This window comes from Hypanus sabinus, chromosome 23 (genome assembly GCF_030144855.1).
Source record: "Hypanus sabinus isolate sHypSab1 chromosome 23, sHypSab1.hap1, whole genome shotgun sequence".
Classification (NCBI taxonomy): domain Eukaryota; kingdom Metazoa; phylum Chordata; class Chondrichthyes; order Myliobatiformes; family Dasyatidae; genus Hypanus; species Hypanus sabinus.
In genome coordinates, this window is record NC_082728.1 from 1,998,644 (window position 1) to 2,016,888 (window position 18,245).

The 18,245-nt window shown below is 44.2% G+C and overlaps 1 protein-coding gene across 6 annotated transcripts in view; it reads left to right on the forward strand.

Moving 5' to 3' along the window:
• The window catches only part of abcc3 (ATP-binding cassette, sub-family C (CFTR/MRP), member 3), a 257,211-nt gene that overhangs the window by 61,934 nt on the left and 177,032 nt on the right, over window positions 1-18,245 (forward strand). For all 6 annotated transcript variants that reach the window (XR_009507548.1, XR_009507549.1, XM_059948150.1 and 3 more), the window contains one exon: window positions 13,910-14,086. Coding sequence is in view for 3 of the 6 variants with exons in the window: in XM_059948150.1 (XP_059804133.1) it covers window positions 13,910-14,086 (177 nt within the window). In the remaining 3 variants the exon portion in view is untranslated. The remainder of the gene's footprint in view (window positions 1-13,909; window positions 14,087-18,245) is intronic.

An 18,245-nucleotide genomic window follows, 5' to 3' on the forward strand; every position in this document is an offset into this window, starting at 1 on the left:
ATTTCATTAAGAGTTTGAAGGGATTTTATTTGTCAACAAAAACACTCAAAAACTTCTAAAGATGTACCATAGAGAGCATTCTGACAGGCTGCATCTCCGTCTGGTTTGGGATGGGGAGCTACTTCACAGGAACGAAAGAAGCTGCAGATGGTCATAAATATAGTCAGCTCCATCTTGGGTACTAGCCTACAAAGTACTCAGGACATCTTCAAAGAGTGGTGTCTCAGAAAGGCAGCGTCCATTATTAAGGACCTCTAGCACCCAGGGCATGCCCTTTTCTCACTGTTACCATCAGGAAGGAAGGAAGGAAGAAGCCTGAAGGCACGCACTCAGCAATACAGGAACAGCTTCTTCCCCTCCGCCGTACAATTCCCAAGTAGACATTGAACTCATGAACACCACCTTGCTTTTTTAATATATATTATTTCTTGCACAATTATTAATCAATATTTATATATATATAATAATCAATCTATTTATTTATTTTATTCTATATTATGCATTGAACTGCTGCTGCTAAATTAACAAATTTCACAACACATGCCAGTGATAATAAACCTGATTCTGACTCTGATACATTATTTTCCTGTCTCCCAACTTGCACTGATGTCATTATGATGACCTATTCACTTTGTTATGTAAGTTATGTAAATTTTGATTTGTATTAACTTCTTGTGCTGATGTATTTCTACCCTGGATATTCATGCCTTATGATAATAAACTTGAAGTTGAGTTGTTTACAAAATTGTTTTGATTACAGAAGAGAGGTGTGTCTCTGACTAGATGTCTAGAACCGGGGTGAAATAATACAGATAAAAATGTCGATGGTCTGATTAGACAGTTTGTGGACACAGCACAGGAAAGTTGTCAAAAGATAGCAGGATGTATATTGGTTGCAGATGTGATTGCGGAAATAGCAGTTGACATTTAAATCTTGACAAGTGTGAGGCAGTATAATACCCTAAAAAAACACGTCTCCAAACTCCTAGACCTGGACTCGATGCCTCCCTTTGCAACTGGATCTTTGACATTGTAACCAACAGACTGCAATCGGTAAGGATAGGCAGCCACACATCTGCCATGATTATCGTCATCACAGGAGCCCCAAGGACTCGTACTCATCCCCCACTCTTCTCCCTATCCACTCACAGTTGCATAGCCAGATTCTGTTCTAACCCCATCTACAAGTTTGCAGACACTTTCACCGTAGTGGGCCTACCAAAACCAACCATGAGTCAGGATGTAGAGAGCCTTCTTGTCATGTAGTGACTTCTTGTCATGGCAACAACCTTTCACACAGTGTCAAAAGGGCTTCAGGAAGATGGGGGTGGAGTGTAAGGCCTGTGCTCTTATAACCATATAACCATATGTTTGTATCAGTGAAGCTGAGAAAATTGAGAAGTTCCTAGGAGTGAAAGTTACCTGTCCTGATTTAACCCTGTTGATGCCATGGCCAAGGACACTCACTAGCTGTTAGGCTGGTAGTTGCATTTTGCATAATATCACATCACTCCACGTTTAAGGTTATAGAATGTCTACAGCACAAATAGAAGCCATTTGGCCTTTTGTGTCTGTGCTGACCCCCTACCAGAGTAACTCTCTAGTTCAATCCCTCAGCCTGCTTTCTAAATCCTGCAGGTTTTTGCACCATATATTCATGCAGTCAGCCTTTTAAGGCTAAATGGAATCCATCTGCAGGCAATAGTCTCCAAATTCCAACTATGCATTGCTTAGAACAAAGAATTCCTTTATTTTACACCTGTGACCTCTTACCTTCAATTCCACTACAAGAATCTGCCTCCCTCTATCCATCCCTTATTACTGGAATAGCTTAAACCAATTTGATTAAATTTCCTCTTATTCTTCTCCAAAGAAACAGTCCCAACATCTCTACTTTATCTTTGTAACTTTAGTCCATAAACCAATCTCATAAATGTTTTCCCTAATGCCTTCATGTAAATTCTACAGGCAGGAGTCAGTGTTTCATAAGGATTCAGCAAGACCTCCCTGAACTCTGCCATGGACAGTCCCGAGCTCAGCTGAGAAAAGTGGAGGGTTGGTCATGGGGCTAGCAACCCCATCCCGTAAAAACATAAAACTACAGAAACACCAACAGGAGCTCCAAAAACCTCATCACTGGGAAAAGAAGGCTCTTTAAAGATAGGCTACAGCTGGGAACAACTTGAAAGACGGCCCAGGATAGAGGACTCATGCAAGCTGCTATCGGCAACCTATGGCCCAGCAGGGATGAAGAAGATCTCCCTGCTCTTATAGACTTCCTCAGTTGATAAAGCTAAGAATCACTTATGCCTTCTAAACCTCTTTGCACAACCTGCCCTACTACTTTCAGTGATTTTGCACATGGCATACACTGTCTCTTTATTCTGTCATCTTTTCTTTCTCATCATCTTGGGAGTTCTGGATTTATTTGTTATCTGATTGCTTCTTTTGGGAATGAATCAGAATCAGGTTTATTATCACTGGCATGTGTCGTGAAATTTGTTAATTTAGCAGTAGCAGTTCAATACAATACATAATATAGAAAATAAATAAAAGTAAATAAATAAGTAACTCAATTACAATATATATATTGAATTGATTAAAAATTATGCAAAAATAGAGATAATATATATTAAAAAAATGAGGTAGTATTCATGGGTTCAATGTCCATTTAGGAATCAGATAGCAGAGGGGAAGAAACTGTTCCTGAATTGCTGAGTGTGTGCCTTCAGGCTTCTGAACCTCCTACTTGATGTTAACAGTGAGAAAAGGGCATGTCCTGGGTGCTGGGGGTCCTAAATAATGGATGCAGCCTTTCTGAGACACCGTTCCTTGAGGGTGTTCTGGGTACTTTGTAGGCTAGCACCCAAGATGGAGCCGACTAAATTTACAACCTCTGCAGCTTCTTTCAGTCCTGTCCCCCAACCCCATACCAGACAGTGATGCAGCCTGTCAGAATGCTCTCCACGATACATCTACAGATGTTTTTGACTGTTTTTGTTGACATACCAAATCTCTTCAAACTCTTAATGAAGTGTAGTTGCTGTCTTGCCTTCTATATAGCTGCATTGATATATTGGGACCAGGTTAGATCCTCAGAGATCTTGACACCCAGGAACTTGAAACTGCTCACTCTCTCCATTTCTGATCCCTCTGTGAGGATTGGTATGTATTCCTTCATATTACCCTCCCTGAAGTCCACAATCAGCTCTTCTGTCTTACTGAAGTTGTGTGCATGTGTCTCAAAGGTACCAGTGCCACCTGTGGCTTAAAGGCAGCTCATGCACTGCTCTTGTTTTGCCTATCAAATTTTGGTTCCAGTCTGCCTGGGCCTGATCCCATTGGAAATGGTTGTTCATTTGTTTCTCACTTTCTCCTCTTCCATAGCTGACCTAAATCCTCTACCTCAAAGTTCCTCTTCCAAAACTTACTACACATAACCCTCTCATTCTTTCCAACCAGATACAGTACATCAATACCTCCTTGTTGGTTGAATCAGAAAATGCCCTCTTTTAGGCATTCTTCCTCTTCTCAGTCCTTTTACATTGGGATAATTGAAGTCCCCCCTTCTAACAAATTTTCTGGTTGCTTTTTCATTCCCTGGTATTTTTGTCAGCTCCCGTTGTTGATGACTAAACCAACAGTATAATATTCCCAAGCAACACACACAAAATACTGGAGAACTCAGCAGTCAGGCAGCATCTATAGAAATGAACAAACAGTTGATGTTTCAGGCCAGGACCATTCTTTGGGACTGGAAAGGAAGGGGGAAGACAGCAGGTGGGGAAGGGGAAGATGACTAGACAGAAGGTGATAGGTGAAGCCAGGTGAGTGGGAAAGGTAAGGGGCTAGAGAGGAAGAAATTTGATAGGAGAGGACAATGGACCTTTGGAGAAAGGGAAGGAGGAGGGGACCCAAGAGAAGTAATAGAAGAGGTAAAAGGTTAGAGTAGGGAATTAAGGAAGGGTGGAGATTTTTTTTTACCAGAAGGAGCAATTGAAGTTCATGCCATCACATTGGAGTCTGCGCAGACAGAATATAAGGTGTTACTCCTCTACCCTGAAGGTGGCCTCATTTTGGCATAAGAGGAGGCCATGGACTGATATGTCGGAATGGGAATGTTCCCTCTCTCTTTTGCCCCCTACTACCATTATATCCACATCAGCCACTCCTCTTCCCAGCCCCTGTGCCCTTTTATCTCCCCCATGCAGTGCCACTTTACACTTACACTTCACACTTCTTACCTCCACTGACACAGTCACTGTCCTACAGTGTTTTCATATGCCCTGCTACTACCTTGAAGATTTCCTCTTGCCAGCAGTCACTTTGTCACGTTATCATTTCCTGTCAAAGCCACCTTACGTATAGATACGTCTGCACCTGGCCTCACTTTATGTACGCACAATCCGACTATGTATATAAGCTAATCTTACAGCTACACTTAGCATTGCTTGTACATTATGTTTTGTACTGAAGAACGTCAATAAGCAATCTTGAATCTTAGCTCTAACCAAACAAATTCTGTAATTGACCCCTCTACACATCCTCTCTGTCCAGCACTGTCATGGCCTGTAGATTGTTTTGGGACATTCAGGAGTGGCTGAGTGCGTGAATGGGATGTTGGAGGATGCAGCCTCTATGACTGCAGTGAAGCTGCCAGTAGGCCTCCTGTGTGGAGCACTATTATCTGGGGAGTGAGAGGGCCTCAGCTGTATCACCAGAACAAGCCTGTTCTCTCCCCTGAATTCAGGCCATTGTGTTTCCGGCGTTCTTGGGCAGCGAGCCAGCTCCACATTGATGCTTATTTGACTATGTGAATTAGTTTGTTCAGTAAATTTCATTATGACTCCAGACACTAATGGCTCAGAGTTGCTCTTTTGAATTCAGCTGTATTTCAATTTGCATTCAGCAGTGAGAAAGATATCAATTACAGCAGGATTTGCCATTCCTAGGTGACTTGGGCCATTGTGTTCAGGATGTGCTTTATCAACATTTATAATAACCCAAATAGTTCATAAGCCTCCTGGCACTTATCCTTGTAAATGGAACAAGTGCTACACCACTACCAAGCACATCTTTCCCTACCCCCCCCCCCTTCTGCTTTTTGTAGGGATCGCTCCCTACGCGTCTCCCTTGTCCACTCATTCCCCTCCCCCAACCCTTCCCACCGATCTCCCTCCTGGCACTTATCCTTGTAAACGGAACAATTGCTACACCTGCCCTTACCCTTCCTCCCTCACCACCATTCAGGGCCCCAGACAGTCCTTCCAGGTGAGGTGACACTTCACCTGTGAGTCGGCTGGTGTGGTATACTGTGTCCGGTGCTCCCGGTGTGGCCTTTTATATATTGGTGAGACCCGATGCAGACTGGGAGACCGTTTCGCTGAACACCTACGCTCGGTCCGCCAGAAAAAGCAGGATCTCCCAGTGGCCACACATTTTAATTCCACGTCCCATTCCCATTCTGATATGTCTATCCATGGCCTCCTACTGTCAAAATAAATCCAAACTCAGGTTGGAGGAACAACACCTTATATACCGGCTGGGTAGCCTCCAACCTGATGGCATGAACATTGATTTCTTTAACTTCCGTTGATGCCCCTCCTCCCCTTCTTACCCCATCCCTGACATATTTAGTTGTTTGCCTGTTCTCCATCTCCCTCTGGTGCTTCCCCCCACCTTTCTTCCTCCCGAGGCCTCCCATCCCATGATCCTTTCCCTTCTCCAGCTCTATATCACTTCCGCCAATCACCTTTCCTGCTCTTAGCTTCATCCCACCCCCTCCGGTCTTCTCCTATCATTTCACATTTCCCCCTCCCCCACTACTTTCAAATCTCTTCCTATCTTTCCTTTCGGTTAGTCCTGACGAAGGGTCTCTGCCCGAAACGTCGACAGTGCTTCTATAGATGCTACCTGACCTGCTGTGTTCCACCAGCATCTTGTGTGTGTTGTTGTTTGAATTATCAGCGTCTGCAGATTTCCTCGTGTTTGCTAGTTCATAAGCCCACCACAGAAGCTGGGCTGTTTAAAATCAATTAATTAAATCTAGAACAAAACCAGAACATCAGTAATGATGACCATAAAGCAATGAGGCCAATACACAAAATGCCGAAAGCAGCATGATTTCCTTAAGGTTTCCTTGCTTGACAAATATGTTGGAATTCTTTGAGGACATAACAGTCAGAATAGACAAAGACATGTTCAGAAGGCCTTTGACTGGGTGCTGCACCTGAGAATGCTTAACAAGATAAGAGCCCGTGGTATTATAGGGAAGATACTAGCGTGGATAAAGCATTGGCTGATTGGCAGGAGGCAAAGATAGGGAATAAAGGGGACTTTTTCTGGCTGGCTAACGGAGTTCTGCAGAAGTCGGTGTTGGGACTGCTTCTTCAATGATTTGTCAATGTTATCTGTCAATGATTTGGATGACAGAATTGATGGCTTTGCAGTCAAGTTTGTAGATGAAGTGAAGAGGGGTGGATGGGCAAGTAGTGTTGAGGAAGCACTTCAGCAGAAGCAGAAGGACTTCAACAGATTAGGAGATTGGGCAAAGAAGTGACAGGTGAAATAAAATGTAGGGAAGTGTATGGTCATGCACTTTGGGAGAAGGAATAAAGATGGAAACTATTTTCTAAATGGGGAGAAAATTCAGAAATTGGGTGCGAAGGGACTTGGGAGACCTCGTGCAGGATTCCCTAGGGGTTAACTTGCAGGTTGAGTCTGTGGTGAGGAAGGAAAATGCAATGTTAGCATTCATTGCAAGAGAACTAGAATATAAAAGCAAGGATATAATGCTGAGACTTTATCATGCATTATTCAGGCCACACTTGGGGTATTGTGAGCAATTTCGGGGCCCCTTATCTTAAAAAGAATGTTCTGGCATTGGAGAGGGCCCAGAGGAGGTTCACAAGAATGGTCCTGGGATTGAAAGGATTAACATATGAGGAGTATTTAATGGCGCTGGGCCTGTACTAGCTGGGGTTTACAAGAATGAGGGGGTATCTCATTGAATCCTATCAAATATTGAAAGGCCTAAATAGAGTGGGATGTGGAGGAGTCCTATGGTAGGGGAGTCTAGGACCAGAGGACACAGCCCCAGACTAGTAGGATGTCCCTTTAGATCAGAGATGAGGAGGAATTTCTTTAGCCAGAGGATGGTGAATCTGTGGAATTCATTGGCACAGATGGCTGTTGAGGCCAAATCATTGGGTATATTTAAAGTGGAGTTTGATAGGTTCTTGATTACTATGGGTGTCAAACGTTACAGGGAGAAGGTAGGGGACTTCATTTGAGAGGGATAATAAATCAGCCATGATTGAATGGCAGAGCAGACTCAATGAGCTGAATGGCCTAATTTTGCTCCAATGTCTTCTGGTCCTGTGGTCATATGCTAGAGGAACTCATCAGGTCAGGCAGCATCCATGGAAGGGAACAGACAGTTGATGCCTTTTGACAAAACCTTTCATTAGGACTCACTTCTGATTGACTGAGGTGCTTCCGGGGGAATCTGCCTTACTCACTCTTATTGGTCTCCCTGTGACTCCAGAACTCAGTGAATTAGTAGGATTTCAGCTGCAGTTAACTTGTGTTCAAGAGCCATTGGGGAAAGGATCATTTTCTGTTTCTGGATCCTGGTAATGACTAAGGAGGTACCCAGTGGAATGTGGAGGGCAGTTTGTTGGGATGTGTTGGTGCTGCACTCTCGAATCTCCATATGAATGACAGGCTGGGTAAGCCCATAGCATCAGAGAAGATTTGCCTCCAGTGAGTGCTGAATGAGCCCTTGTTCAGTGGGGACAGGATATCACTGTCTGTAGCATGCACACCCTGACCTAGGATCTGTAGTGTGCTCTATCCTGGCAGCAATATGAGGGCTAAGTACAGAAAGAAGGCCCTGTGAGATGAGCTGTAGAAATGGCATTTTGGGTGCCCAGTAACCACCCTATGACTGGCATTGAACACAGGCACCATGGAATTGGGCTAGTTGACCCAGCTGGTACAAGGGTTAGGGTTCAAGCCTCCAAGGTTGAATTTTCTCTCTGCGTCTGGCTGCTGTGGAGAGGATGTCTAGTGCATGGTGTCTCCTAGCAAATCAGTGGAGTGTGCAGTGGCAGAAACTTCACTTGAAGATGTGTCAATGTGAGGACAATGTGGCGCAGGTTCTGAGGCTCTCCTGGAGGCTTGGGAAAGTGGAAAGTGCATTGATTAACTGGGTGATAAAGTCAGTGGCTAAAACTTGTAACTTTTGCAAGTGGTTAAACCTCTGATGACCAGATTTCAGTAGGAGTTAAATCACTGGTATCCTTGAGGAAGATCTTCTGTGGGAACCCCTGGGAGGTGTTATCCAGTGTTGAAATAAAGGTTAGCTTTACTTGTCATGTGCATCAAAAAATGCAGTGAAATGCATCCTCTGCATCATTGGCCAACCCAGTATGCAAGGGTTACCACACTTTACGCACCAACATAGCATACCTACAAGTCACTAACCCTATGACTACGTCACACATCTTTGGAATGTGGGAGAAAACCAGAGCACCCAGAGGAAACCTATGCGGTCACAGGGAGAACATACAAAATCCTTACAGACCATAACAGGAATTAAATGCTGATTACTGGCACTGTTGGCTGTTAAAGGCTTGGGCCTGAACACAGCACCTTGGACTTCTCAGCCACGCTATCGACAATGCTGGTTATTTGATCGTTATTGACAATGCTGGTTATCTGACCACTATTGACAATGCTGGTTATCTGACCACTATTGCCAACTGGAGATCATGGATCCATAGAACTCCAGCCAAGCCTTGGTTGACTTCCTCCTTGAGGATGGATATAAAAACTTCCCTCAACTTTGAGCTTTAACCTGTGATCGAGACCAAGAACACACTAATCAAAGATAGCCAGCTTTGTGCCTGGCTGCCACCAGACAACAGTGGGATTACTGAATTCTGTAAATTCCCTCCGGGATACACTGTCAGCCTCCTGATCTATTCGGCTGGGCTCCTTGTGTGTTTCCAAGCTCATGTGTGGGTGATAGGTGTAGAGATACCCTGTGAAGGTTTTTGAGGGTCTGGGCAAGAGCCTTTTCTCTAGTTGGGGATGGAGTGAGGCCAGTGATCTATATTCCATTCCTGATATGTTTTGATTATACAGTTTATGTCAATGATTTGTGGTAACTTACTTTTATTTATTGAGATGAAGCACAGAACAAACACTTCTGGTCTTTTGAGCTATGCTGCCCAGCAGTCCCCCAATTTAACCCTAATCTAATCATGGGACAATTTACAATGATCAATTAACCTACCAACCAGTACGTCTTTGGGCTGTGGGAAGAAACCAGAGCACCTGGAGAAAATCTACGCAGTCACTGGGAGAATGTACAAACTCTTTACAGTTAGCGACAGGAATTGAACCTGGGTATTCTGTACTGTAAAGCATTGTGCTAGCTACTATACTACCGTGCCACCCTTAGTTGGTACATAGGGTATTGTATCTCCATCTGAACTTCCTCAAGAAGGTTTGGATGAAAAAAGAACAGTAATTACAAAGGACTGAAGACCCTGCATCTTGTGGTGTGGTCATTGCAACTCTCCTGTCTTTGGGAGGCTGGTAATTCTCCAGATATTATTCCCTGCATACAGTTAATCAGTATGTCAGGCACTGTCCATTAAAGATGAACTGGGGATTCAAATGTAACTTATTGTATTTCTAATTCACAGTTTAAAGAACAGTTCAGCACTAGAAAGGCCATCCAGTCTGTCATGTGCCAATCTTGTTTCCAATTTATACAAAATGTCCTTCATATGTGTATCATCTATATCCCTCCATTTGCTTTATACTCGTGTGTTCATTTAGAAGCTCCTTCAATTCCACAGTAGTGTAGCAGTTACCATAATGTTTTACCATGCCAGCCATTGGAAGATTGGGGTCCAATTCCTGTCACTGTCTGTAAGGCGTTTGTACGTTGTCCCTGTGACTGTGTGGGTTTCCTCTGCAAGCTCTGGTTTCCTATCAAATTCCAAAAATGTATGGGTTAGTAAGTCGTGGGCATGCTGTTTTTGTACTGGAAGCATGGTGACACTTGCAGGCTTTCCCAGTCTATCTTCTGTCTGTGTTGTTTGTTTTATGCAAAAAGTCACACTTCACTGTATGTTTCAACAAATCAGGCTAATAAACCTTTCACTGCCTGCTTCTACAGCTACCCTAGGTAACCCCTTCCAGGCACCTCCCACTGCTTATATGTAAAAAATAACACTTGTTCCTGATGTCTTTAAACTCCCATTCCCTCCCCAAACATAAAAACATGATCTCTAGTGTTTGACATCTCTACCTATGGAAATTCTCCAGAGTCATAGAGACCCTGGACCTCAATAGGCCCTTTGGCCCATCTGGTCCATGCCAAAACCATTTAAGCTGCATACTCCTACTGACCTGCACCAGGACCATAGCCCTCAATATCCCTCCACCTATCCAAACCGCTCTTAATCATAGAAATCGAGCTCGCATGACCTCTTGTGCTAGCAGCTCATTCCACACTCTCATGGCCCTCTCAGTGAAGAAATTTCCCCTCATGTTCCCTCCAAACTTCTCACCTTTCACCCTCAGGCCATAACCTCTGGTCCCATCCAACCTCAGTGGATAAATCCTGCTTGCATTTATAATTTTGTATATCAAATATCCTCTCAATCTTCTATGTTCTGAAAATAGGTTATAGTCCTAACCTATCCAATCTTTCTTCATACCTCAGGTCCTCCAGACCCGGCAACATCCTTGTAAATTTTCTGTGCACTCTTTCAAACTTGGTTACATCTTTCCTGTAGGTAGGTGACCAAAACTAAACATGATACTCCAAATTAGGCAGCATCAACGTCTTATACAACTTCAACATAACATTCCATTTTTTTGTACTCAATACATAGATTTAAGAAGACCAATGTGCCAAAACTTTCTTTACGACCCTAACTACCTGCAACGCTACTTTCAATTAATTATATCCCTGTATTCCCAGATCCCTTTGTCCTATCATTCACTGTGTAAGACCTGCCCTGGCTGGTCCTACCAAAGTGTAGAACTTTGTACATTTCTGCATTAAATTTCATCTGCCGTTTTTCAGTCAGTTGTTCCAACTGATGCAGATTCTTCTGCAAGCCATGTTAGCCTTCCTCACTGTCCATTACACTCCCAATCTCAGTGTCATCCACAAATTTGCTAATCCAATTAACTACATTACCATCCAGATCATTGATATAGATGACAAACAACAAAGGATTCAGTACTGATCCCTGCAGCACAGGACTAGCCACAGACCTCCAGTCAGAGAGGCAACCCACTATTACCACTCTCTGGCTTGTCCCACAAAGCCAAAGTCTAATCCAATTTACTACCTCATCCTGAATGCCGAGCCACTGAACCTTCTTGACCAGTCTCCCTTGTGGGACCTTGTCAAATGCCTTACTAAGTTCCATGTAGATAATATCCACTGTCTTGCCTTCATCCACCTTCCTGGTAACTTCCTCAAGAAATGCTATAAGGTTGGTTATATGTGACCTACCATGCACAAAGCCATGCTGACTATCCTTAATCAGTCTATGTCTATCCAAATAATAATATATCCAGTCCCTTAGAATACATTTCTAATAACTTACGACAACTGATGTCAGATTCACCCGTCTATAATTTCCTGGTTTCTGTTTAGAGCTTTGTTTAAACAGCAAAAGGAGCATTTCCTGAAGGAAAGATGATGCTACCATTGCTAACAAGAGAAGTCAAAGCCAAAGAGAGGGCGTATAATAGAGCAAAGATTTGTGGGAAGTTATAGGATTGGGAAGCTTTTAAAAACCAACAGAAGGCAACTACTAATGTCATTAAGCAGGTAAAGACGGAATATAAAATTTAGCTATCCAATAATATTAAAGAAGATACCAGAAGTTTCTTTAGGTACATAAAGTATAAAAGAGAAGCAAGTGTGAATGTCGGACTGCTGGAAAACAATGCTGCAGAGGTAGTAATGGGAGACAATGAAATAGTGGACAAATCGAATAAGTATTTTGTATTGGTCTTCACTATGGAAGATACTAGCTTTTGGTTCCAATTGTCAGGTGGCATGAAGTGTGTGAAGTTACCATAATTAGAGAGAAGTTTCTTGGGAAACTGAAAGGTCTAAAGGTAAATAAGTCACCTGGACCAGAAGGTGTACATGCCAGAGTTCTGAAACAGGTGGATAAAGAGATTGTAGTAATGATCTTTCAAGAGTCACTAGATCCTGGAATGGTACCAGAAGACTGGAAAATTGCAAATGTCACACCACTCTTCAGGAAGGGAGAGAGGCAGAATAAAGGAACTATAGGCCAATTAGACTGACCTCAGTGGTTAGAAAGATATTAGAGTTTATTATTAAGGATGAGGTCTCAGGATACTTGGAGGCACAAGATAAAATAGGCCATAGTCAGCATGGTTTCCTCAAGGGAAAAACTTCCTTGACTAATCTGTTGGAATTCTTTGAAGAAATAACAAGCAAGGCAAAGGAGAATCAGGTGATGTTGTGTACTTGGATTTTCAGAAGGCCTTTGACAAGATGCCACTCTTGAGGCTGCTTAACAAGCTATGAGCCCATGGCTTAACAGGAAAGATTCTAGCATGAATAAAGCATTGGGTGATTGGCATTGGCAAGAGGCAAAGAGTGGGAATAAAGGGAGCCTTTTCTGGTTAGCTGTCAGTGACTTTAGTGTTCCACAAGGATCTGGGTTGGGACTGATTCTTTTTATGTTATATGTCAATGATTTGGATGATGGAATTGATGGTTTTGTTGCAAAGTTTGCAGACAAAATGAAGCTAGGTGGAGGGGCAGGTAGGTTTGAGGACATGGAGAGGCTGCAGGGATTAGGAGAATGAGCAAAGAAATGGCAGATGGAGTACAGTGTAGGGAAGTGTATGGTCATGCACTTTGGTAGAAGGAATGAAAGGGTTGACTATTTTCTACATGGAGAGAAAATACAAAAAAATAAGATGCAAAGGGACTCAGGAATCACTGTGCAGGATTTCCTAAAGGGTAATTTGCAGGTTGAATTTGTGGTGAGGAAGGCAAATGTAATGTTAGCACTCATTTCAAGAAGACTAGAATATACAAGCAAGGATATAATGTTGGGGCTTTATAAAGTGCTGGTGAGCATCACTTGAAGTATTGTGAGCAACTTGGGGCCCCTTATCTTAGAAAGGATGTGCTGAAACTGGGGAGGGTTCAAAGATGTTTTATGAAAATGATTCCAGGATTGAATGGCTTGTCATTCAAAAAGTGTCTCATGGCTCTGGGCCTGTATTCACTAGGGTTCACAAGAATGAGGGGTGACCTCATTGAAACCTATTGAATGGTGAAGGCTTTGATAGAGTGGATGTGGAGAGGATATTTCCTATGGTGGGAGTGTCTGAGACCAGAGGACACAGCCTCAGAAAGCTAATGTCCTGTGTTTTGAGTTCTAAATTGGGAGAGAGAAAGCTGATGTCTTGTGTTTTGAGTTCTAAATGGAGAGAGGGAATGCTAATGTTCTGTGTTTTGAGTTCTAAATGGAAAGAAAGAAAGCTAATGTCCTGTGTGGGATGCTGAATCTTGGTGGTTGTTACAGTGAAACACTTTTGCCTGTGCCGTAAGAAAGCGGTGAGAATTACAATCTGAGTGTCACTGCAGATGGGATGATGTCAGCAGAAGACTACCTGGTGGTTTGTCCCCACTCCAACCACCACCTCACTGTGTGTTCATCTCTGTGTGAATCCAAACCATTTGACACAGCGCCTTGTGAGGAGATACTAAGACAGGAGACAAAAGCTGGAATAAAGGTGCTTGAATATTCCTTAACTTGTTTCTGATATGCTACTGACCAGTCTCTGTGCTCTCTCCTCTTGATTCTTCTCCTTACAGGATCACAATGCTACTTTTCACACAGACAGCCCGGATCTGACGGCGTGTTTCCACAACACTATCCTGGTTTGGATTCCATGTATTTTTCTCTGGCTGGCCTTCCCACTATACTTCCTGTATCTCCGACAGAGCAAACGAGGTTATATCAGAGTCACCGTACTCAACAGGGTCAAAACGGTAGGTGTGACTCATTTGGGAAGCCTGCTGCTACTACTAGGTTGCAAGTATCACGGGGAATAGGAGGCTAGAGGGCAGGAGTTCCAGTTCCTTCATTGCAAGCAGGGGATTAAAATAAATAAATCTGGAGTTTGTTGCAATTTTTTGCAGCTGTGAGAAAAGAGCATGGCCTGGGTGGTGAGGATCCTTGATGTTGATGTTGAGATGTTGATTTTACAGCAAAATTTCATGTAGATGTGCTCAATGGATGGGAGGGCTTTGCCCATGATGTAGGGGGCTAAATCCACGACCTTTTGTAGGATTTTAGGATTTTCTGCTCAAAGGCATTAGTATTCCCATACCAGGCTGTAATACAGCCAGTCAGCACACTCTCCACCCACATCTATAGAAGTTTCCTGATGATACCGTTTTTGATGACATGCTGAATCTCTGCAGATTCCTGAGGAAGTAGAAGTGCTGTTGTGCTTTCTTTGCAATAATATTTATATAATAGGCTCAGGATAGGCCCTCTAAGATGGTGACACCCAGGAATTTAAAGTTACTGAGCATCTCCGCCTTTGAATTTCTGATGAATACTGGCTTGAAGACCTCTGGTTTCCCCCTCCTATAATCAGTTCTTTGGTCTTAAAGACATTGAGTGAGAGATGGTGTTATTGTACCACACAGTGGAGTTTTCAATCTCCCTCCTGTATGCTGATTCATTATCTTCTTTGATATAGCCCACAACACTGTTATCATCAGCACACTTGTAGGTAGTGTTGGAGCTGTACTTAGCCACAAAGTCATAGATGTGAAATGAGTAGAGCAGGGTCTAAGTATACATCCCTGTGGTGCTCCTGTGCTGGTGGAGGAGATGTCTTTGGCAATCCGAACTGGCTGGGGTCTACAAGTGAGGAAATCCAGGATCCAATTGCACAAGCGGGTATTGAGGCCCAGGTCTTGGAGTTTACTGATTAGTTTTGAGGGGATGACGGTGTTAAACGCTAAGCTGTAATTGATAAAGAGCAGAGATACTTCCAGAAGATATTGGCAGATTAAGTGAGTGGACAATAACATTGCATATAAAATATAACGTGGGGAATGTAGAAAAGTGAAAAGATCATAGGAAATAGGAGCAGAATTAGGTCATTTGGCCCATCAAGTCTCCTCTGCCATTTCATCTGGCTGATGTATTTTCCCCTCAAAAGCATTGTCCTGCTTTCTCCCCATAACCTTTGATGCCCTGCCTAATCAAGAACTAATCAACACAGCTATCTGTGGCAATAAGTTATACAGTTCACCTCTCACTGACTAAAAAAAAAAGTCCTCCTCATCTCTGTTCTAAAGGAATGTCCTTCTTTTGATAAAGGCCCACATAGGAGATTAGTGGGCAAAATTAGTACAAATAGTATTGGGTGCTGTCAAGGTCCAGTCCAGTCTGGAATCCGCGTTCCAGGTCTCGATCCGGTCCGAGTGCTCCGGACTCTGGGTCTTGCAGCTGTCCCTTCCTGCCCCTTTGAGCCTGTTAAGATCAGTCTGGATCAAGGAGGCACACCTGTGGCCAATTTGGCTGCAGATGTTTATAAGGGGCCGTGGGACGGAGACCAGGTGGGTGGTCGTTTTGTTCTGTATCCTGTTCTGCCCTGGTTGCCGCCCTGCTTGGAATCCTGTTCTACCCTGGTTGCTGCCCTGCTCAGAATCCTGTTCTGCCCTGGTTGCCGGCCTGTTCTGTATATGCTCTATCCGGTTGGTCTTGTTCCCCTGCTTCTCTCCTGTATGCTGGTCCCGCTGTTCCGCCTTATTCTCCTTGCTTGCGCTGCCACGCTGTTGATTGCCTTTCCCAATTCACCAATGTACCTGGTGGATCACTGTAGTTTTGCTGCTTACCCTGGACCCAACTTCCTACTCGTTGCCTCCGTTGGGCGTGTCCGGCCGGACTGCCACTGCCCGGCAGGGGTTCTGCCCCCTCCTACTCGTTGCCTCCGTCGGGCAGGTCCGGTTGGACTGCCACTGCCCAGCGGGGGTTCTGCCCCCTTTCCACCTATTGCTCCCTAAGGGTTGTGCCCCGCACATGCCCAGGTGTCCGCGACTGACCCAGGCCTCCGTGTTTTCCGCCTGGGAGGCGGCCCTGCCCAGGATCCCTGCGGCCCACCATGAGGAATCTGCCTGCCTGCCTGCCTGCCCCAAACCATGGGATCTGCCTGCCTGCCCCGAACCGTGGGATCTGCCTGCCTGCCTGCCCCGAACTGTGGGATCTGCCTGCCTGCCTGCCTCGTCTGAACTCTGGGATCCTCCTGCCTGCCTGCCTCGTCTAAACTCTGGGATCCAGCCCTGCCTGCATTAACCCTTACATGCCATGGCATCCCCATCCTGTCCTCCCCCTAGTACTTCAGTGTCTGCATCCTGCGTTTGGGTCCATCCGGCTCCCGTTCCTGACAGAGGCAGAGTACTGACATGGATTGAAAATTGGCTGGCTGACAGGAAACAAAGAGTAGCGATTAACGGGTCCCTTTCGGAATGGCAGGCTGTGACCAGTGGGGTACCTCAAGGTTCGGTGCTGGGACTGCAGCTGTTTACGATATACATTAATGATTTAGATGAAGGGATTAAAAGTAACATTAGCAAATTTGTTAATGACACAAAGCTGGGTGGCAGTGTGAAATGTCAGGAGGATGTTATGAGAATGCAGGGTGACTTGGACAGGTTGGATGAGTGGGCAAATGTATGGCAGATGCAGTTGAAAGCAAGCATGCAGGTACAGCAGGCAGTGAACAAAGCTAATGGCATTCTGGCTTTTATAACAAGAGGAATTGAGTATAGGAGTAAAGAGGTCCTTCTGCAGCTGTACAGGGCCCTGGTGAGACCCCACCTGGAGTATTGTGTGCAGTTTTGGTCTCCAAATTTGAGGAAGGACATTCTTGCTATTGAGGGAGTGCAGCGTAGGTTCACAAGGTTAATTCCCGGAATGGCAGGGCTGTCATATGTTGAAAGATTGGAGCAACTGTGCTTGTTTACACTGGAATTTAGAAGGATGAGAGGGAATCTGATTGAAACATATAAGATTATTAAGAGATTGGACATGCTGGAGGCAAGAAGCATGTTCCCACTGATGGGTGGGTCCAGAACTAGAGGCCTCAGTTTAAGAATAAGGGGTAGGCCATTTAGAACAGAGATGTGGAAAAACTTTTTCACCCAGAGAGTGGTGGATATGTGGAATGCTCTGCCCCAGAAGGCAGTGGAGGCCAAGTCTCTGGATGCATTCAAGAGAGAGTTAGATAGAACTCTTATAGATAGCGGGGTCAAGGGATATGGGGAGAGGGCAGGAACAGGGTACTGATTGTGTATAATCAGCCATGATCACAGTGAATGGTGGTGCTGGCTAGAAGGGCCGAATGACCTACTCCTGCACCTACTGTCTATTGTCTGTTATTCTAAGGCTGTGCCCTCTGGTCCTAGACTCTCCGACTAGGCAACATCCTCAAAGTTCAAAGTAAATTTATTATCAAAGTATGTATACTATATACTACCTTGAGATTTGTCTCCTTACAGACAGCCACAAAACGAAGATACCCAAAAGGACCCCATTAAAAAGTGTCAAACACCCAATATGAAAAAAAAATTGTGCAAATAAAAGAAAGCAAATAACATTCAGAACTGAAGTTCATCAAAATGAATTCACAGCCACAAAACCAGTCATCACTGCAGTTGGTCCAGGAGCTCATTAGTTGCTGTTCACATCCTCTCCACATTTCCTAATATTGACTGGGAAATGGACACGTTGATGCATCTAGAAAATACTGACAGACTAAGTGAGTGGACAAGGACATTGCAGATAGAATATAATATGGGGAATGGTTTTTTAAAAAGTGTAAAAGCAGAATATGGTTTCAAGTTCCTGGGTGTCAACATCTCAGAGGATCTATCCTGGACCCACTATATTGATGCAGTCATGTCAGCAGCTGTAGTGGGGAAGCAAGAGGATGGTTCCTGTTTCTGGTCAAGACCATGAATCAGAACTGAGTGTAGAAGGGAGAGGGAGGGATGAGGCAGAGGCTGGTAGGTGGAGCCATGCGTGGGAAGTGGGGGGAAGTGTAAACCATGAAAGTAGAATCAAAACAGCAGAGTAGCGTTACAGTTAGCATAACACCACACCACCAGTGACTCGGGTTCAATTCTGCCA